The 23,271-nt window shown below is 40.7% G+C and overlaps 1 protein-coding gene across 3 annotated transcripts in view; it reads left to right on the forward strand.

The window, feature by feature from the left end:
* The first annotated feature begins 544 nt into the window (after positions 1–544).
* ABLIM3 (actin binding LIM protein family member 3) overlaps positions 545–23,271 on the forward strand; it is a 159,803-nt gene continuing 137,076 nt past the window's right edge. For 2 of the 3 annotated variants that reach the window (XM_063292410.1, XM_063292407.1), the window contains exon 1: positions 545–1,277. In XM_063292410.1, coding sequence (XP_063148480.1) covers positions 1,265–1,277 — 13 coding nt within the window. In that variant the 5' untranslated portion in view covers positions 545–1,264. The remainder of the gene's footprint in view (positions 1,278–23,271) is intronic. The other variant, XM_063292408.1, reaches the window with a different exon arrangement.

Below are 23,271 nucleotides of genomic sequence, written 5' to 3' on the forward strand. Positions count from 1 at the left end.
AAATACACTGTTGCTATTTAATTCTGATTCAGTCCCAGAGTAGGCCTTTGAACTTGTGCCTATTAGCCCTTCAGCCAAATTTGCTTATTCCCCTCACTGAATGAAAAATAATCACCATGTCCCTGGCTCTATTTATCTCATTTTACAGGCTGACACCAAGTAACTGAGACAGTCCACAGACTGATATCTGCAACCAGTATGAAATATTTCCACAGGACTGTACTGTAGTTGGGCTTTCCCTAACCCTAATACTGTACAACATAGATAGATACCTTATTTCTTCTTTCTGTCTCTTGCAAACTGAATGTGACGTATGTTCCGAGCGTAGTCACCTCGCCACCAGGAGGTGGCGGAAGGCAACCTCTCATTTTCACCAGCCGCGAAGCAAACCCTGCCCAATGGAGCTGTTTTCCCGCCTCCCTCCCTGTCCTCCCTTTCCATCCCAATTTGCAGCCAGCCCCGCCGCATCCCCACGAAAACTCCTCCCGCTGCACCTGAAGAAGGCGGCTATTGACAAACTTGGCTGAAACAAGCGAGGTGAGCGCTGAGCGAATAGATTTAGGATCTTGAGCTCCAAGTAAAGCGTCCAGAGGAGGGAGGGGGAGCACCCGGAGATACAAGAGGGGAGAACTGGCTTGTTGGTTCGATCAGCAGGCTGCGCGCATCGACTCGGCTCCCCTCCCGGTTCTTCCCCCGATTCACACCCTCTTCAGCTCTAGGAGAGCTTGAGCGGGCATCGCTCTGCACTGCATGACAGCTCCAGGCTCTGAAGACGACGTAGCAGCCGGGAGTGGGAAGCCAAGCCCAGCTGAAGAAGATCTGAGGAAGGCTACGAGCCGGGAATCGGCGGGGGTGGGAGCCCGGAAGGCACCTTGCCCTGCCTGATTCCCAGGGCGGCTACCGCCGCCTATCCTCCGATTCCCTCTCGCTCCTGTTATAACCCCACCCCTGACCTTATTCTCTGGCTGCCCAATACGGAGCATAAAGACAGAAGCCCAGAGAGAAAATAGCGTCGGGTCAAGGAGAAATACCTGCGCATCACTTAGACTGCAATTGATGGGAAATACGCATTTCTTTCTCTAGGGAAGCCCGTTTTTCCCCCCTTTATCTTTAAAAAGAACCCGGTCGAAAACAGGAAGGGGGAGAAAAAGAGGGGTTCTGCTCCAAAAGAAAAGAGAGGGAAGGGGCCACGAAAGGAATCGGAAAGAATTTAACGGAGCGTTTCCCTCCCTTTGTTGAATGAGAAGAACGGCGCCGGATCACCATGAGCACCAGCAGTAAGTACGGCTCTCCCTTGATTTTGCGGGAGGAAGGAGTAGCGGCTCCTTTTGCACTCCGCCTTGCGGGGACGAGGGATGTCACAGCCGGGTGGGCCAGGTTTATGGGCTTGAGAATGTTTTTTCCCGTTTGTGTTCTGGGATGAGAAAGGTGGACATATTGTGTGGGGTGAATACACCTGCTGAGCCTCAGCCCTAGTTCCCCCCCACAGCTGGAATTTTGATAGCTGAGTTTAAATTGGGGGGTCTGTGTGCTGTCATCTCCCAGCTGTGGGCGGTCACATCCACAGATGCCTGCCTAACTACTCTAGGTTAAAATAATACACTCACTCTTGTCTTCAGGCTCTGCCCCCACCTGTGTGTCTAGGTAGAGATAGGCGTAATCTTTTCAGTAGCATCTCCGGACAGAGTTCAGACCAAGGGTGGCAGGGCTGGGGATGAAACCATGATGATGTGTAGATGAACTGATATGTTCCCAAACGTTTCCCACTCTTATGCCAGACTATGACGATCTGTCTGTAGTGGACAATAGTGCCTATTGATTAGAATAAAAGAAATAGCAAAGGCATTAAGAAAAGCACCACATCTGAATCTGGAAAGGCATAGAAAGAGGCTAAGAAATAGAGCTGTGTCAGACCGGCTTGCAGATAGGAGTTTCTATACCACTGAATTTGGCAAATAAAGGACAAATCAGTCAGAAATGTCTGCTGCTAATGTTGGTGTTGTTACTCTTGCTGTTTTGTTTCTCTTGCTGTTTGATAGTATTTTCACTCATCTGTAGGGCACATAAAGCCAATCCAAGCCTTCCTCCTGTGACAACTTCAGGAGGAATTTTAGCAGCTTTTGGATACTGAGATTTCAGATTTTCCAGGATCTGGGGGCAGGGAGTAAGTAGGAAGGTTGCAGGACTGAGTCAAAAACTCTTGCTTAGAATCCTGGAGAATGAATGTCTCATCTAGATGAACCAACGGTCTTAACAATAATGTAGGTTTACATATTCAGAAGAAAATCCTTTGTATTAGTGTCCTTGCAATTTGACTTGAAATTGCAGTTATCAAATATTTGGTAGGGGATTCCCACCACAAGGGCACTGGCCAATTCATTTCAGTGCCCTCCTTCAGGTTCCTCCCTCTTTCTTTTTGCTGTACTGGGTTCGTCCTAGATTTCTTGAAACAAACAGGTGGTGCTGGTGCTGCTCCAAGAGAGTCAGCAGAGAGAGACATTTCAACCCAAAGAATGAGTGATTTTAGATTTCATATGCTATGTCCTCAAGAAATAAATGGTCCTGGGTTTTCCACATGAGTCACATTGGAATTATGGGCTGGAAAGGATGCTCTGCTCTGCTAGTAGGCATAGATAATAGGCCCTACTAATATATTCTTCTCCATTCAGTAGCTGCCTAATAACAAAAGCCTGGAGCTCACCTGCACCACCCAACCAGGTGTCTTACTCAAGACCAGGGTGTTTTCTGCCTGGGTGGCAGAAAAATAAGGCTGAACAGAAGGTGGGGGCGTGGTCCTATCAGACACAAGTAACAACTGGGTGATGGTGGTCTCTTTCTGCTGGTAATGACTGTTTGTGGGATTAAAGTTTCATAAATCCGCTATTGTTCCAGGAACGTCCCTCTCCCTCAAGCTTTGCAATTGTATACACTCTATGCACTCTGTTCAAAGCCCATTTTCATAGCACCATTCTCCAACTCGTAGCTTCCTATGTCTGGGCTGTGCCCCCCGTTATACTGGCTATGGACAATGGGAGTGTAATTACCACTATCCATCTATAGCAGTGTTTCTCAACCTTGGCAACTTTAAGATGTGTGGACTTCAACTCCCAGAATTCCATAGCCAGCATGACTGGCTGTGGAATTCTGGGAGTTGAAGTCCACACATCTTAAAGTTGCTAAGGTTGAGAAACACTGATCTATAGAATGCTGAATGGGAAGAAGCCATTTTACAAGTATAACACATGTTTACCATCTTAGTTACTATATTAGGAATATGAAAAAGGCAGTATGGTGTTATACCTACATCAAGATGTTCTTGCTTAGCCTGGGCCTATTCTTAAATTGACCTGTGCCTGGCTGAGCTAAAGTGGGCTCAGCTATGATCAGCCTACCCAAACTGTCACACCACATTTGTGTGCCTTTGTCTTTCCCTCTGTACCATGATGGGATACTGAATCCCTTTGCAAAACACTTTGTGCTCTTTTAGTATGTTACAATGGATTATTTCTTATAATTCACAAAAATCTGGAAAGCAAGAACTGCCATTTTCAAATTAACCCAAAAGTTGGATCTCACAGATTTACTACATTAAAAAGTAACAACAAATGCATTTCTATTAGTGTGAGATGACTGTTTTCATCCCATGGAACCATGTATTATAACCCTAGTGCAGGGCCAATCGTTATCTTGGGTGGCAAGAACATCTATTGCAATAATATTTGGTGGATGCAGCCTCCAGGAAGGCCCACATGAATGAAGTCAGCCAACAGTGGAAGGGATTTACATACTGTTCTTACTGCAGTAGAAACTAAAAATGCTGTGCTTTAATTAAACTTGTTGGAATGAATGACAGCCATTCACTTATATGGGAATAATGAAAGAGATGATGTTGAGATAAAGAAATCTGCCAATTCCTATTATCCTCAACTATCAAAGATCATCCTGGAATTCTCTAGTGCTTAATCTCCCTAGAGTAACTTTCTCCAGCCATGATACCATTTAGAAGTATTGGAGTTGACCATATCTGAAGGACATTGGGTTAGAGAGGGTCGCCCTATCATGCAGTATAAGGCTATGGTGGAACTTATATAAACAGACTTAGATCAGGGTTCATTTTGAATTATTGCCTGACCATGAATCATGCCCTTTAATATACCTTAGAGGCTGATATCTAATCATTAGGGCAAGTGTTTAGTGGCACTATTTGAGAACACATACAAGAAAGTAGGTCCTATTTACTCTGAGGAACCTGATTCCATGTAAACATGCTTAGGATAGCGTTGCACATCACTCTGTGCCCTAGAGCAAAGTGCTAACTAAATATTTTAATCCATCATCTTACAATTCTTTATTATTTTATTACTAGCTAAGACAATTCCAAAAGGTCTCATCAGAAGATATTAATTTCATACTAGGAAATCTCGCTACTGTGACCAACTCACCTCTGTTTGTCCTCTACAACAGGCTCTGTCCTATTCGCAGCATAGCAAACTTGCCTGAAACATTTTTAGTTTCTACTGCAGTAAGAACAGTATGTAAATCCCTTCCACTGTTGGCTGACTTCATTCATGTGGGCCTTCCTGGAGGCTGCATCCGCCAAATATTATTGCAATAGATGTTCTTGCCACCCAAGATAACGATTGGCCCTGCACTAGGGTTATAATACATGGTTCCATGGGATGAAAACAGTCATCTCACATTAATAGAAATGCATTTGTTGTTACTTTTTAATGTAGTAAATCTGTGAGATCCAACTTTTGGGTTAATTTGAAAATGGCAGTTCTTGCTTTCCAGATTTTTGTGAATTATAAGAAATAATCCATTGTAACATACTAAAAGAGCACAAAGTGTTTTGCAAAGGGATTCAGTATCCCATCACGGTACAGAGTTTGGGTCGAATTACAGCCCAGGAGAAGCTTACTCTAGAGGCAACTTTTTTTCTTCTTAGAACAAGGGTGAACAGTGTTGTCAGGTGTCTTCCACCCAAACACTAAGATATATGCGCTGCTATTGATCTGATTGCTCCTTTGAACCACTGTTCTTGCTGTGACGTTGCCACTAAACTGAGTCTCCCAATGAGTTTCGATGTCCAAAAACATCCCATGTATTCTAGGCTCAGTGAGAAGATACTCCTCAGTCACCTCACAGCAATGCCAAGCATTCACAACCCAGACATTGGCACTCGAATGGTGTCTTTCCTATGAAAAAAACCAGAGACTTTCAAGAGAGATGTAAGAGGCAAACATCTTTATGGTAAAAATAAGAAACCCAGATGGTTAAAACTTTAAAAAGCAGTTTAACCAAGGCAGGGCTCGACCTTGGGACAGTTGGCTTGAGGTCCTTCCAAATTTTAACCTCAGTTTCCTGCCTTTAAATACAGCTTAAATTGCATATAGGTTTGTTGTGAGGATAAATAAATGATCACAAATCAACTTTGCAAACTAAATTGCTTGCATATGATACGGCATAATGCCTTATTCTCACATTCTCAAATAGACCAACAAAGGAATTTCAACTAATGTAAATTAGCACCAGACCCTATAGATTTACATAGAATTATGGCAGTGTACAGCAGCAGAATATCTTCCTCATACAACAGATCGTACTAAGCTGCTTATTTCTAAGCCATGTACTAAAATGATGTCAGGATTCTGTCCATAACAAGGAAGTGAGAGAATGACTCTTTCGCCCTAAACATCTCCTGTTGTATTCAGTTGTCCCTAAAGACCTTCTTGGTGCAAAATAGCTACTGATTGAACGTTGGCTGAAATTGCCACCATATGATGAGTGCTCAATGCGGTGGGCTCCTTGGATGCAACGGATCACTGTAGGGCACAGATTCCATTAGGCAGTCTCTTCTGAGTTCCTGCAACTCATCAGCAGGCCTGGATACTATATGATGGCTTCTTTGTGCCTGGCAAACCAGATTCACTTGGGAGCTCAGAACAGAACATACTGCTCTTGCCTAGTTTAGAGACATAGACATCCAGCACATCCATGTTGATTTATATTTCTTTTATCATCAGTACATCTGTTATTCCCATGGTCTTCCATGAGAAGATAACATACAATATATTGGAGCGATGCAATCAAAGAAACAAGAATACAGCCTTCTTTCCATTACATATGGAGGTCATGACATGTTGAAAAACTAGTTCCATGTGCCATAGTTCTATGTGCCATGGCGAACAAGCTGGCCCCTCCGCCCCATTTAGGGATCATGCCCACAAATACCTTCTCAAAATTCCAGTTAACTCAGACTTTCCTTGGCTGTACCTTTACTGTACCCACAGGCTGTACCTGTAGTCGGTTCACATTTCAAAGGCTCCATTTCTTTTTTACAGTCCCACCCTCCAAATGCACATGAAATATACTTCTGAGTGAATTGATGTATGGCTGTGCAGGTATACTAAAACGTATTTGATTTTGTTACAAAGAGAAATTAAAAAAACACAAACCCAAAACTTGAACTCTTACTCTGGAGGAAAGGCAATATGTGTGGTGAAGTGAGGCATGAATCAAAAATCCAGTGAAAGTTAGTGGCAGGAGATTCGGATCAGGAAAGGAAAAGAACCTTTTGATGTAATGCCTAATTAATGGACAGTGTTTGCTGTGACGTGATGTGAAGATCACTACTGTCTTTGATAGCTTTGAAAAGGGGATTAGACTAATGTTTTTCGGCTTCAGCAACTTTAAGGTGTGTGGACTTCAATTCCAAAATGCTGGCTGGGGAATTCTGGGAGCTGAAGCCCATGTCTTAAAGTTGCTGAGGTTGGGAAACTCTGGATTAGACAAATACATTGATGATACATCTGTCAATAGCTTCTGGTCATAAAGGCTATACACAGACTGCCTCCAAGTTCTGAGGCACTCTGAATGAACTTGCTAGGAGAAATGAGAGAAGAGGGCTATTGCATTCATGCATGATCTGGTTTCTTGGAAGCACTTAGCCAGCTGTTGTGAAGAGTTAATCGAAATACGTTTTTGATGTGCTCCAGCACAGCTTCTCTTATTTTTATGTAAATAGGATTACATTGCTAAGAAATGACAGAAGAGGCACTGAGTGATCTTAACTGTGCAAGATGTGAAAACCACTGAATTCTCAGGGTCTTGCTGTAAATAAGCATAGGACTTAGAACTTCCATCTGAAGTAGTCAGTTGGGTGACTGTTTAGTTACACTTCAGTTAGGAAAGATTATAGAAGATGTTTCATTGTACTAATGATATTGTACACTGCTCAGAGTTGGTTGACTGGGCTGATACAGAAACATTGTTAAATGAATCCATAGATAGATAGATAGATAGATAGACAGATAGACAGATAGACAGACAGACAGACAGACAGACAGACTCCTAGCATTACTGGCACAGCATTATGATGATTAATAATAACATTCTGTAATACAGAATTTTTCTAGACAAAATCATAAAATGGTCCTAGATCACAAGTTCTCGACAGACTTCTATAATCTGTAGACAGTACCGATCGTTTTTTGTTTTGACAGTAAGCTACACCTCTATAAATTGTCTTTGAATCACTTCTCAAATGCCTTCCTACCTTGCATAACTACAGCGCAAAAGCCCCTATGTTTTTGACTGATTGCTGTCTTCAGAATGGCAGGTAAAAAACAAAATACCATTATGCAATTGGCTTTTGACTGAAAAAAGAGCATAAAGTATATAAAGCTGTCCACCGGAGATTAAACCAATCCTAATGTCTATCCCTTTGATCCATTCTGACCTGAAAGGAGTGAAAGCTTTCTGACCTTTAACCAAAACACTGAGCCATCTACAAGGCTGCTACTATTGTACTACTACTATTACTGTTGCAACCAACTTCTTAGTTTTCTGCTGACTTTACTTAGAGAGACTAAATAGTAAAAGAGCAGGGACCTACCTTCTGAAAAACATTCATTTCATTGCCCACCACTCTTAAATCAAGGCAGAAAGTGACCAGTGCAGCTAATGAACAATTTCATGAAGTTGCCATGGAAAATAGCTTCTTTTAGATATCAAATTATCTGTGCTGCACTTGGGATAGGTGGAACTATTTCCCTGATGGAGTGCTATGGGCAAATAATTCCTGATAGTTGCTGGAGAACTGGGGCTATACAATATATGTTCACCACCTTGCAATATATATAAAAGAGGCAGGTCAAAAATATAATAATAATAATCCCAAAACATCTGGCACACCACTTGAACACCATCAGCTTTGACAAAATCACCACCAGTCAATTGCAAAAGGCATCTTTACTTGGAAGAGCTTACATCCTGCGATGATACCTTTAACACCATCAAATCACAACATCTGCCTATCCCAGGTCCTTGGGAAGGACTCAGTAGGTGGACAAAAAATGCCAAATCCAGTCTAAACATCTGGCTGACTGTGTGACCAACAATAATAATGGCAGCTCACATGACTAAGTGATAGGATTGATTTGTCATAGGGGTTTTTTGTGTTTTTTCACTGCAAGAATTGTGAGAAACATCTCTGAAAAGAGATGCCAATTCTTCCCCAAACATTCCTTCCCAGCGGATTATCTACCAATTGTATTAGGACTACAGCTCCCAGAATTCCAAGCACAGTTGTTGAAAAAAGCAGGTGCATAAGCATAGGTGCATGTATTAGATAGTATACCATCTATTTCACAGTCTCTGGTGTTATGCATTTTTCTCAGGGAAAGAAATCCCTCTGATACTCACTGTGTGTGTGTGTGTGTGTGTGTGTGTGTACATCCCCCCCCCCCACACATACATACTTTGCAAAAACAGTTAAGAAGAGGAAGAGGCTCCTAGGGTGAGGCATTGGTTGGAAACTGTACGCTGGAAATTTGCAGGAATCAGAGCACTGAATGACTATTTTTGTCACCTAAATCAGGTTAGCAGCTATGTCTATTAAGTATTATTACGTGCTAATCTTCCAGGACATATGGTTACACATTGTTTACTAGCAAACTCCATTCATTCTCCCTTTAATTAAATAATCCCATGACATTGTTTTGCTCCTGTATGTATGCGTGCTGCTGCATTTCTCTTGGTGAAAATCCTGATCATTGTTCCTTATGATCATTTATCAAACCAGGATTTACCAGGATTTTGCTGCAGTTGCAGGGATTCATGATAGATCACTATATAGAATCCAGTAACGTAATGCTAAAGGTCCTGTTGTGTGAAGAACCAGTACTGCTATTTCTACTTGACTAATGGAGCCCAAAAGCACAACTGAGAATTGTCTTTTATCTATAAACCAGTGGCTCTGATTTACAGATAAAAGCTACAAAACCATGTCAGTAAATTGTCCAACTTGTTACAGTATACAGTGGGATCAGAAATTATCTCATGAACTGAATTTGCTGAGGAATCCAAGACCCCATCCCATCTCACCAATACAATAGGATGGTCACTGAATGTACAGTACAGGCTATTGAGGCATTTTACAAACAGGTTTTTTTTAATCAGTTGGAATGATTTTGACACCTATACCAAAGTGTAAGATATTCTATCCGAACTAAATCCAGTCTTGGATTACTACATCCTATGAGTTGGAGAGGCTGTGTGCAATTTTTTATCAGTTACTGTTCCATGTACGCAGACATCCTTCAGGCAAGCGTCCCCCTTGAGGATGTGCTCCACAGCTCTCCGTTACAGCAGTGGAAGTCGTGGCTGGACTGCAGGGAGAAAGAGGAAATAGCCTCTCCACCCATTCTAGCACAGCTGCCTCTTCTGGTCCAGATTCTCTTCCATGAATGCAAAGAACCCTTGTATTTGTGGAAGCTCAATTCAGGATACAAACCATAACGTTTCTTGTGTATATTTTATTGAAGCTATGCAGCATTTGATGGACTGAGCCTAACACAGGTCTGTCAGTTACGTGACATATTCCTGTTTCTTCAGCCCAGGCAGGCAGCAAAAAACATGACAAGTTAATTAGGCCCCCTGTGGTGGCTGCTACAATGTATTTCGCTTGATGGATCAAAAGTTCTGTATTACAGAACATCATAATTTATTATTATTTTTCTGCCAACGGAGTGGTTCTTTCCGCCTAGGCTGATCCATTTATCAAATCAAGCATTTCCTCTTTGGACCTTCTTGCTCAAGGGGCACTGCTTCCTTGAGACCGACAAAACCTGGACTGTTTTAATTCTACTCTGCCAGACTGGTGAATATTAAACAGAGAAAGTGAATTGATTTCCATACTTGGTGTGCTGAAATAAAAATGATAACAACTATTCTAATGAAAGCAGCTATACAATTTGGCTGAATAACCATATTTATGATGTTAGCAAGGTGGGATTAATGCCTTCTGGGGTGATTGCCATTGAGGAAGCAGCCTAATGCATTCCATTCATTTCTAAAATACAGGGAGAAAGCAGATTGGGTAGTTGCTGCTGTTTGAAGCCCTATCAGAACAGAGGCTTAATAAAGTGCTTGGGACACCTGATAAGTTGCTTTCATTCACCCACACTGCCTTCTTTCACAAAAGCATCCTGGGAGACAAAGCGATGTTCGTAAGTCAGTCATAAGAAGATGAATAAAACAGGAACCAATGTACCAACACACATTGTAACATAAGCAATATATTTTACAGAAAAAGTTGGGTCTGCGCTAAGGGACCATTTAGGTGATTGACACACTCAAGAAGCCTTGGTCTTCAGCTCCTGTTGCTTCATGATCAACAGGTGTGTCATCTGGGAATGATGACGATTGTAGCCCAACAGATGCCAAAGGTATCAGATTGGAGAAAGATGAACTATGGCCTGCTTTCAACATCGATGAAAGGAGACTTTTAGTCATATAGCAGCTAGTCATCCTCCTCTCCTCTTCCTGCAGCTCCACACTCCTAAATCTCCTAAATGGGGGCAGGTTCAAGGGTGTGCGGAGGTAGCAGCAGAATCCATTCCCAGGAGTGATATCAATTCTACCAGCAGGCAGATTCCATAGGATATTATTCTGTGTTTATGGGTTCTGGTGTATATATAAGAATTGGAAGGCCCAAACCTAGGTAGCCTGGGCTGAGGTCTGTATCCTTCATCTAGTAGTTTTTTAATCTGAGTTCATGAAGTACAATGTGGCTTGTTTGATTTTGTTTGACTGTGTACTCAGACCCTATGCTTTGTAATCCATGATTTGATGCTCGGTATTGCATAAACCCAGACAACGGTGTTTTCAGTAAATGGTGATTATTCAAGCCCTAGCTTAGTATGATGTGCAAACCAAAATTTACAGTTTGAGGTTAGCTACATTTATTTTAAATATATTTATTTAAGAATTTATTACACTGATTTCAATGAGACCTAATACTAGCTAATCTCAATGGATCCAACCCTTAAGGCTTTTTGTATGTAACATTTCAGAAAATTAAATGAAATTATGTTGAATCTTGAATTACTTGAAGTAATACTTTAGGCTTGTCATCATTCTTCTTACTATAGGTTTTGATCTTGATTCTGCACTTTAAAAATCACCCCATTAATTGTTTAAATTCAGCCTCGTTTGGCAACTAAAACTGTTTCTGGATTGTAAAGACTTTAGATGGGGAGGATTAGTTTTTTTAATTTTTTGTCCGTAAGACAAGCTCCCTGAACATTAAAAAATGAGATATCTTGGAGTCAAATTACACATTATATTAACCACATGACATGCAGATGACTTTATGTTTTATTTTTGGGTTGGTCTAGATCAGGATTGGGCCCTCAAGCATTTTTCCTAAAATAAAAGTCTATGGTCAGCTGCAAAATTAGCACAATGAGCAGTCTGATTCTTGCAGGAGGATTCTCCAGATGGTATGAACATTTTTCCACTTGTGGAAGCATTCAAATATCTATTCCCTATGCAAGTTAAAGTGGAAAGTCTAGGAATGATTTTATTAGCTCATCTGTTTATATAAATCAGCTCAACATATGTAGGACAAACCATAGTGAAGGATATAAACTAGATATAGTACATGTTTAGGTTCTGAGTGGCTGGTATCATGTTTTGGAAAGGGTCCATCTCAGAATTGTTCTTCTCTAAATTTCTAATAAAAGACACCCATCACATCTATAGCTAATTTAAATTGACTCTCATGCATCTTTCTCAAAATACCCCAGAACAGTTTTTCATGAAAAGTTGCCAGAGTTGAATATTAGACAGTGGTATGTGTAATCATCATGATATGTGATACTTAACAGTATTTGAAATTAGACAATGAACAGTCCATAGATTTTGATATCTGACATCTGTTATTTAGCAACTGATACTGTTAAATATTTGGCAGCCTATGCACTGGCATCCGTTCCCTTACAGTAGCTAACATTTCTAAATGATTTGCAGGCTCTATTTTTATTATTGGGAGTAGGGGATATCTTGAATAATGCATTTTTAATATCACTTTTTCCCCTTAAATATCTTGTATACTTTGCAGCAGTGGAGCCTCCTTTCTCAGAGGCACTTGTCTGAACATGTCAAGCAGCTCTGATGGAATGTCCTGACATCCCAGCTGTTGTCAGTATTGCCAGGACTTTAAGATGAAGGATGGAGGGGTGGGTGGAAGGACTGGGCATTGGTTGCTAGCCCTGATCATAATGTTTGATAAATAGAGCTGCACAATTCTGGGAGGCAAGGACCATACTTGGCCTTTGAGTTGTGGGCAGAAACCACAAGCCAACAAGTGAGTCAGATCAGGACAAGAATGTAACTTAAATCTAATTCATTAATTAAATATACTGGATGTGATGACTTCCAGTGTATTAATATTCCACCCCCACCTCCTTGTCATATTTGTAAGTTCACAAGAACCAGTCTGGTTGAGAAAACTACAGTAGTGAAGGATACAAGAATGATGAGCTGTTCAGAATGTGAAACGGAGCAATTTTTGGTAATGTGAAAAGTTGATCTGGGGAAGAAGTAGACAGGGAGGAAAAGGAAAGAAATGAGAATAAAAGTAGAATGGCTGCAGGGAGAGAAAGTATGATTCCAGTTCAAAAATGCATTATAAGATATATTAATTTCCCAACAGAATGAATGTTAAGTGGACATACAGCGGAAAGTATTAGTGTAAACTACCTTTACTGTAGTTCTGATTCATTTTCTCTTTTGTATCTCATGTCTTTAATTTTTTTGGTTTGCTCTTTCTTTTTCCTTTTCTCTACTTTACATAATGTTGCTGATCCTGAAAGGGAATATATCCTGCATGGAAATAGGTTCTGAATTCCTTGTTCAGCTGTAATGGCTTAGAACAAAGTGGTCAGAAAAGGTGGTTTTAAAATGAGTTGTCAAAAACAGCCTACATTTAATTTCTTAGTTCAGGTACTGTTTTATGTGAATAGTCCAGTAAGCCATCATCACCACACAACACTTCTTTCTGGTGGTGACATAGGAAAGGTGGAAGCAGACAGCCATTAATAGAAAGAACACAGAAGGGCATGACGGATGGATGAGTGACTGTTAGTGGGTGAAATAACACCGCCTTCCTTGGCAAAATATAACTGTTAATAAATAACCCTTCCATGGGATGTTCCATGTAAACATGCTGTGTGCATTGGAGGAGTGGAGTGTTCCCTTGGCTCTCTAGCAATCTTGCCATATAGGATGACAACTAAGGCAGAACAAGGTAAGCTTGGAGGTGTACTGAGCCTCTTTGGTCCCATAAATATCCACGTTGTGTGCAATGTTGGTGGATACTTCCTATTTCAGAATGAGGAGAGGTAGTGCAGTGAGGTGATACTTTCAGTTGGCCGCGCTTGTGTGGATAAGACAGTGCACCAGTGCAGTCTTTTTTGAGCAGCAATGTCACACCATTAGTGCTGTCAGTAAGCATGACTAATTGTCTAGCTGACAGACTGCTTGCTGGGCTTGATGGAATCCTTGCTGGAGAAACCCACAGACTGAAAAACCCACAGCTAGATGGCTTATTGAAAGGTCCTTGTTATTAGGGATCTGCTCTGAAATGGGTCCATCTTTTAACTGATATCCCTTGCTTTCAGTCATCCTGGGCCTGGGAAGCAACGAGAACCAAAACAAGCCTTGACTGTCCCCAAATTAGCATACAGTAGGGTGCCTATCAGGATATGCAGAGTCTGTAATATCGTTCAGCAACAGCTGGCATCCTGCTGCTAGGTTAGCATACAGTATGCACATGTAAATGTCCAAGGGAGCCAGATGGATTGCTAATGGAGAGCTCAGCATGCCAAACTGTTCCTATATCTTAACCAGTTTAAAGACCAAATCCCTTATAGAAGAGGTAACCATCATTTTTTCTTGTATTTTTAAAAAGAGCTAGATCCTAAAACTTCAGATATTTGCAGCTTTGTTATCAGAAATAAGGAAGTGTTGGGAAATCAATATCTCTGAAGTAGATGTCATGGTTTGGGGGACCCTGAAAGTTGCCTTATTGGACGACTATAGTAAAGAAAGCTTTGCTGAGTGCACATTTTATCTCCTCCCATTTCAACCCACTACAGCTCTTACAAAATGGATTGTTCTGTTTGGAAAAAGTTCAGTGATTTTTGTTTACGTAGCCTACCATCAGCAAATATTACAGCCAATTAATTTCTGCTGTTGTCACAGTTTCAGTGTTTTGGAGGGGTTCATGCACTTCATCAAAGTTCCAAAGAAGTATATCGAAGGGGGGTAATCATAGTTCTGAACAAGAAAGAACTGAAAGTATCTGCAGCGGCTGTAGATTCCTTGAGGAGGAATCATTCACCAACTAAGAATGCCCAAAGTATAGTTCTTAGCAAAGCTTTTTTGATGGGGTGATTAAAAGTTAGTGGAGAGGCTCCTAAGACTGACTGCTTGTCCTGGAAGAAGGAGCCATGTCTTTGTATAAGCCCTGGAATGTTGCCTGTCAATGTGATGAAGTATAGGATGACGTCTGCTTGTGCTGGGCTATAGATAAATCATCCTAGAAGATGCTACCAGTCCAAAATGTCTATTATGTTCAATGGCATTTTAAAAATAGCCTAGCAGCAACAGCAGCGGGAGGGAAGGGGTGGTTCCTAATAAGGTAAGAAAAGAAAACTGAGCCAATGGAGTAATGGAAACATTTACGTTCCAGCCAAACATGTGATTGATTACCCAAGTATCTTGGTGCTGTCTTATTGTGCTGCCTGGAGCTGAACAGGATCTATTAAAAACCTGGGTCTGAGATGCACCAACCTAACAGGCCAGGAGATCCTTCACATTTGGAACTGTCTCTTCATATTGCTATGCTCTTATGTGCACATGAAAGTAACTCTTTTATAGTCTAAAGGGATCAGCATCATAGTTTAAGATGCAGACTACTACCCTCACCCAGTGGGAATTTGTGGTGTCTCTGACCAATGCAGAGCACATAGGAAAAGCAGAATTTTGATATCCATACATGGAATTCACTGGTCTCATGAGTTCTTTTTTTTTCTAGATGAGAATTTTATTAAGTTTAAAACAAAGATAAAAGCTACAGAAAAAGAAAACTACAAAAAGAAAAAAACTAAAAAAAAGTGTGAAACACAATAATTTTTTTTTAAAAAATTACATACAAAGGTGACTTCCAACTTTCAACAGCAAGAATATACAGCAATTTCCATAGTCAAACCCTTACTCTTTATCAAACCAAGATCACATTATTTCTATAAATCCTTCCATTGACATATATACAAATCACTAATACAATTGCTCCTTCCCTTTATATAAAAAAGTGTACACACACACACACACACACATATTTCTAAATCAACTTCTCTCCCCCTTAAAAACAACATCCATTGAATTATTTCCTTCCTACCACTATTCTATATATATGGCTACTATAATAAAAAATCAAATTATAAAAACATAAGTTGTCTGCTTTTATAATACTGGTCTCATGAGTTCTTAATGGAGTCTCCTACTGGCCTAAACATGGACCAATAAATATGTTCTGAAGCATTTTTAAAAAGGGCTGGGTAGAGAAACAGCCTAGTAGTAACCCAAAGGAAGTGGTGTATCTCCCCCTCTACCTGGCAGAGTAGGGTTTTCAGCGTCTTACACTTGTATCAAGTTCTGGCATGTTCTGATGAATTGTCTTGCCCACTGCTCTTTGATGTCCTATGAACTTTCAGTTATATTTAATCTGAAATAAGCAATACAAAATGTCTGCTAAACCACCTTGCTAGCAAGGGTTTCATTTACTTTTTCATTCATCATTTTGAAGAAGATTTGAAACAAAATGCACTTTTTTCCCAATTGCAGTCTTGAGAAGAAAAGTAATCAATTCCCTGGGATAAAAAGAACTCTGCCACTTGCTTTATGTTGGCATATATTTCTTTTAAGAAAAATACATAGTATATTTCTGGATGCAATTAATTGCCTTAGACCTAGTTATGCCAGCTTTTGATAATTTCCCATGGGTTTGGAATATTCAGTTTCATAGCTGCTATTGGTAGATCTCAAAGTGCTTCTCTGAAAAAGTGCCAATGAGTTGGCTGTTCTTTTTCATGAAAAGAATGAGAGCTAGATATCTTGGCTGGCTAGAAAAGTGATATCCTTTGAATGCTTTCCAGATTAAAGCTTTTCCTCCTGACAACAAACACAAAACTTTATTAAAATCAATGGTTCCATCTAAGTCTAATTATATTTAAGAATTTCTGCAGCAGTTTGGATAGATTGGGTTGAAGATGTTCTATGAATAGACTTAAAAAGAATTACAGAAGTGGAAGTTGGAAATGTAAACAACCTCAGCTCGGGGATTATATGGAAACTATTAATAATGCATTCCAGAACACAGATTGCAGTGAAGAAATCTATTTCAGACCATGGGATGCCAACCCCATGTCTGGAAAGTGAATTGAAGAATTGAATAACTGGGGAAAAAAAGTGCTGTGAATCTTACATTATATTACAATTTTGTGTACAGCAGTTATGGTGTATATGTTTGTGTGCCCTTATGGCTCTATTGCCTCTTTGGTATAAAATATGAATGTTCAGAACTTTTTGAAAAGCATGAAACACTCCCTCTCCATCAAACTGTCCTGATCCCACACTTCTTAGCAGGTAAATTAACAGATTAAATTGACAGGAGGAGAAGACTTGCTGTTGAAGAAAAAGACTTATTGAAATAGAAGATCTTCCTTACCCATAAAAATAACAATAACAACAACAATAATCTATGTACACAGAAGCAAAATGAAGGTTTTTTTTACACAAGAAATGCTGGATGAAGAGGAAGGATTCTTTATTTGTATTAATATTATTTTTTAAGTTCTACGTAAGTTATCATAATAGCACAGAATATAACAATTGGAAGGGATCTTGAGATCATCTAGTCCAATCCCCCTTGAAGAAGACCTCCTAGAAGACCTCCTCAGTGGATGAGGCAAACTCATCTAAGGCACTGAGACTCCAGGAATCTAACACCTGGGGTTTCAGTGTCAGAGAACTGGGAAACATAGTAAGGGTTATCTGCAAAAATGCTTATCTGGAATAAGAGGACCACTCAGAAATGACCCTTTGCTGTGATTAGCCCTATTTTGGCCATCACTGATGGCTTGCAGCAGAGGCTAGATGGAAGTCTTGTGCAAAAGATTAATGCCTAGTATTAAAAGTGACGACATGTGGTTGTATTATAATTGCCCAGCTCCCGATTCATGGAACCTGAATCACGAGAGCCAATTGTTAAAATTTCTGGGATTTTGTGAGCCAGTTGACAGCAAAGGTGAGTCTTGATACCAAGCGCATCAATCAGCTGTTCTGTGACCAGCAGTGGGGCAGTAGCAGTGGAACCAGCAGAGTCGGTTCTTAAACACTGAGCAACACACCACCATATACATCCCACTTATGTCATGAAGCCACAAGTAGAACACATTTTTTAAAAACCTTCCACCTTTGCCGCTACTGCATGTACAGATAACTATCTAGTTTTCTTGGGAAAGTTTGATGAATATTTTGCGCCTGAGAGAAACCTGATCCATGGAAGGGCTGGCTTTCACCAAAGGCACAAAACCCTGAGGAATCTTCTAAGAAGAAGGTAATGCATGAGAAAGCAGGTGACTATAAGCTTGAAGGTAGCAGAAACAAGACTATCATGGATAGATGCATTGTGGGCATCTGAGAGTGGGATTATCCCAATATTACTCATAGAAAATGGTTTTAATCTTAGAAGAGATAGTACAGGGAAACTTTGTGCTGATCTAACTCCAGGAGCAAAGAACCTTAGTAGCTTTGCAGGGGGCTGTTGAAAGGCCCCAGCTATTCACACAAACCTATAGAGGGGAAAGAGCAAGGAAGTCTGGTCAGACAAGTTTTGCTCCACAATCAAAGCCATCTGTATTAACATAGCTAAAGGGCTTACTGTAGAAAGAAACATGCCCAAAGAGTAGAATGTCCTACTAAGACTGCCAGATGCCATAAACATAGGAAGTTGCCCAATAGCAGCGTAAGGCTATTTGTTTAGTGGCCATGTGTGATTCACTTGTAGCAGGCTGTGATTTTCACCATGAGACTACACCTTCTGAATGAAAAAGAACTACTGACGGATACATCAAAGCCAGACAGACCCTGGAAAAGAATTGAAGGAGATACTGTCAGCACAGAAGTCATAAGAACATAATAGACATAAATTATTTTTCTAAGTATCTAGATATTGCAATCATGGCTGATCTGACAAGATTTACTGCTGCAGGTTGCTTTAAAACAATTAAGGCCAGATGGGGATGTCCTGAGGAACTCATAACAGATAATGCACCACAATTCACAAGGGGAAGAGTTTGTACTGTTTGCACAGAATAACTTTCCTCATTATATACCCAGCACCTCACTCTCCACAACCAATACAGAAGCAGAATGAAATTAGCTGCTGTAGGAAGGGAGGTCAGTTTAAGAGGAACTGTCTAGGCCAGCATACTGTTCCTCTGGAGGTAAACCAAATGCCAGCAGGAAGCCAAAAGCAAGACATGGTTACAAGAGCACCATTACAGCAGCTGTCTCTGATGCTGGAGATAATTTATAGCTATCATGACCAGTAACCACTGAATGTAACTCCATGAAATAGTTTAAGAATTTCCGCAAGCTGGCCTTGGCCCATCTCAAAAAATCCATTTATTCAATTTGTATACCACTGAAACCTCTACAACTCCCAGCTGTTAGCAGTGATATGCAGATAAAATATCCATGGTAAGCATTCAATAAAGCATACATAAAACACCCATAATAAGAAAAACACCATAACAATTAAATGCAATCAAACCATAATAAACACACCTCAGTGAGACATGCCTACGTTCAGCTGGCACCAATCTACAAATGCTTTGTGAAAGTGCTCAGTGTTGAACACACATGTGGCGCTACTGAAAAGTTGTGCCTCGTCTTCGCCCTCCTCTCTTCATGGAAGTGGGATACAACCAAGCAACTTCTCCCATGTTGGCTGGGTCAACTGTAATAGAAGACAGTCCTACAAGAATGCAGGTACCAAACCATATTGGGCTTTCTAGGTCAAAATCAGCACTTTGAATTGAAAAGTCAGGCCTGGTTAGTACTTGGATGTAAGAACCCTGGGCTCTAGGCTAGACTGGGAAATTGAACAAAAATATCCCAGAAGACAACAGTGGCAAACTACTTTTGTACCATTACCAGAAAACTAGAAGGTTGTGTTAGTGGAATTACCTGGAGTCAAACTCAGTTTGAAGGAGACTTTATTTCTCCCATCCCAGCTGATAACATTATTATGCACATTTCCTGGAAGACAATTCTACTGCATTTCGTAAGGCTCACTTCCTAGGATGGGATGCAAGTGAATACATAGGAAGTATATTTGCAGTTTAATGTATTTGTTAAGCTACGCCTTTCCCCAAATCTCACTAGGATAATGCACCTGTTTACACAAGGATTTGTTCACCTGTGAAGGATTGAAGGTTTGAAATGTATATACTGGAATGCTATTTTACCTTTCTAAGAAGTTAAAAGAAACACATGTCTCCACATTTTATTGCAAAGGAGCATTTGCTTGGAAAATGTCAGCTTGTGCCCAACTTTTTACTGACCACATGCTAATTGCTGCTAATGAGTAGGAGGTAGAAGATTTGGTTTTAGAAGCCATTGGATATGGAATGTCACTTCATTTGGAAAAGAACACTCCCTGATAGTTTGCTTTCAATGGTGGCTTGGCAAGGGCCAGCCCTGACCTCAAAAGTGATTACTTTAACGGCATGAATGGATTTGTGATTGGAGAATGGCCCTGCTCTTAAGCCGGCATTCTCTAAGCTGTGCTTAGTGCCAGTTATATTGTAGAGAGTGGTAAGAGGATCTCCTGTGCTTACTATGCACAGATGGATTTATGTATGTCTATATTGTGAAAGCAGTGGATAAGGAAAGAAGAGATACATTGGGCAAATAGAGGGGGGAACTCACATGTCACCTCCCTCCAAAAAGCCAGCCAATGTGGGAGGAAGAGTCAACTAGTTCCTGAGTGACAGGAGAATCTGACCCTAAAGTTGCCTTTACCCATGAAGGGGCTGCAAGTGACAGAGCGTCCATCCTTAACTGTGATTAAAGACACAGGGTGCACCAAGTGCCCACCTGCTGTGCCTTGCACACTGACAGATTTCTGTCTTTCGAAGTCTGGCACTTGGGGATGTCTGGATGAAGAAATAGAGGAGCAAAAGGATGTATAGAGAGGAGGACAGCCAATTATGCCTCTCCTTAAAGCCTGCTTAAAACCTGTAGTAGTCTCTTTTCCCAGCAAGCTCTGCCACTTGATGGACTCGTTAATGTCACAACAATAGCATACCTTAAAGGTTCTTTCTTTTTAAATTTGGTTTGAAGAGAGCCTAACAGGCTTGTTGAGACTTAGTGTTTTGTTATAAAGGCAGTTGTGCTGAGTGCTTTGTGCAGTTAGGGGAGTATGTGAATGCACAAACACATGCACATGCTATGTCACAGGACTGCTAGGTTTGCTTTATACATAACTAAAACCACTCATGGAAGTTACATTACAAAGAGCTGAGTTCAAGCCTGAAGGTATCATGTATCATGCCCATATATCATTCCTTGTTCATACATAACCTGAGAAGTCACAAATGGTTCTACCTCGAACTACCAATCAATCATGCAGATGACACTATCATGCTCATTCAGATGCACGTTAAGCCAATTACAGAAAGTACAATGATGTTATTTTAATGCTTTCTAAGGCAGCAAGATCAACTTTTTTGCATGTCAAGAAAAAGCTGCACTCTAAAAAGAGCCAGCTATCCTATTTCAGTGCAAGAGGTTAGAAAAGAGGAACTCATAAGGTCTTTTCCTGCATGCTGCAGTAGCCCATACTTTGTGAATTTAGTTATGAAATGTAGAGCATTATCTGCTCTGAAAAAAGAAAAGAAAAGCACACCCTCCGCATCATTAGCAAGGCAGCCTAACCCTTTCACACTGGCAGTTCTAAGGCCGTTAATGTGAAATGATCACTACTTCCTAGTTTTCCGTTTGTGATGTTCTCATTTTTGTTCATTAGAATGGCTCAGATATTTCACTCAGCAGCAATTATTGAGCAATAACTTTCCTCCGGAGTTTTCCTAGGACTTATTCTCTGCTATCTGAGAGCTCTCTTGGGCCTTCTCCCAGGCAACCAATCTTTCTGCCTCCTGCTCTCGCTCCCATTTTTCAGTCCAAGGCAAGCACCTTGCCCAGAAGCGGGGCTACTCAGACTGATGCTTCTGAATGCAAGTACTGTTCACATGCTTGGCGTTTAGTTATCACAAGGGCAAATCAATGGGAAGGGAATATCTCCTTTGGGCTTGGATATGTCATTAGAATAAACAATCCAAATGGGGTATTATTTTCCATTTCGACTGACAGCTTCAGCTGCTCTCAATCCTAACTAGAATTGACCTTTTATCTCAAACTCCATGTGTAGACTTGAGGACAACTGGAGAGGTTGCCTGTGGAGAAAGAAATAGAAAATGGTGCTGTTTCAGTAATTTATGGCAAAATGCATGTGGGATGCATTCTCCAATCTGTTTGTTTGATTTCAGGACTGGGGTTGATGTTTGCTATGGGTCTTGAACTTTGGACTATGGAACAAGTATCAGCTGTAGCTCGGTGTCAATGCTCCAGATAAGGTCGTAGTTCAAAGATGTCTTTGGAAACTGAAAAATTGACTCCTTGGTTTAAGAAATCAGATGGCCTGCAGGCTCACAGTGTCAGAATTCTCTTCCTGAACCACATTTTTAAAATCCCCTTAACTCTGATCTGAACAGCTGAAGGATCTTGCTTGTAAAAATGCCTTTGCATAAAGTTAGTTGAGAGATATACCTTTGTCAAGGAAAAGTATGAAGAAACCTTTCAACAATATTCTGGGGCTATACTTACAAGAAGACAGGGTCACACTGCAAAAGGGGGGCAGATTAAAAAAAGGGGCAGGGACACATAAGGAAAGATCTTTAAAAGTAAGTAGTGGCCAGGGACTGAGGAACAGAGAAGGTGGAATAGCCAAAAGAAAGTCTGTAGAGAGTAAGGATTTATACATGGACTTCCCCAGATGGACAACACCGAAATCAGATTGATTACATCCTTTGCAGCCAAAGGTGGCGGACATCTATACAGTCGGTAAAAACAAGGCCTGGAGCTGACTGTAGTTCAGATCACGAACTTCTTCTTGCACAATTTAGGATCAGACTAAAGAGATTAGGGAAGACCCACAGATCAGCTAGATATGAGCTCACTAGTGTTCCTAATGAATACGCAGTGGAGGTGAAGAATAGATTTAAGGGACTGGACTTAGTAGATAGGGTCCTGGAAGAACTCTGGACAGAAGTTGGCAGCATTGTTCAGGAGGCGGCAACAAAATACATCCCACAGAAAGAGAAAACCAAGAAGGCAAAATGGCTGTCTGCTGAGACACTAGAAGTAGCCCAAGAAAGAAGGAAAGCAAAAGGCAACAGTGATAGGGGGAGATATGCCCAATTAAATGCAAAATTCCAGAGGTTAGCCAGAAGAGATAAGGAATTATTTTTAAACAAGCAATGCGCGGAAGTGGAAGAAGACAATAGAATAGGAAGGACAAGAGACCTCTTCCAGAAAATTAGAAACATCGGAGGTAAATTCCAGGCAAAAATGGGTATGATCAAAAACAAAGGTGGCAAGGACCTAACAGAAGAAGAAGAGATCAAGAAAAGGTGGCAAGAATATACAGAAAACCTGTATAGGAAGGATAACAATATCGGAGATAGCTTTGACAGTGTGGTCGGTAAGCTAGAGCCAGACATCCTGAAGAGTGAGGTTGAGTGGGCCTTAAGAAGCATTGCTAATAACAAGGCAACAGGAGACGACAGCATCCCA

The sequence above is a fragment of the Candoia aspera genome, chromosome 2, assembly GCF_035149785.1.
Source record: "Candoia aspera isolate rCanAsp1 chromosome 2, rCanAsp1.hap2, whole genome shotgun sequence".
Taxonomy (NCBI): Eukaryota; Metazoa; Chordata; class Lepidosauria; order Squamata; family Boidae; genus Candoia; species Candoia aspera.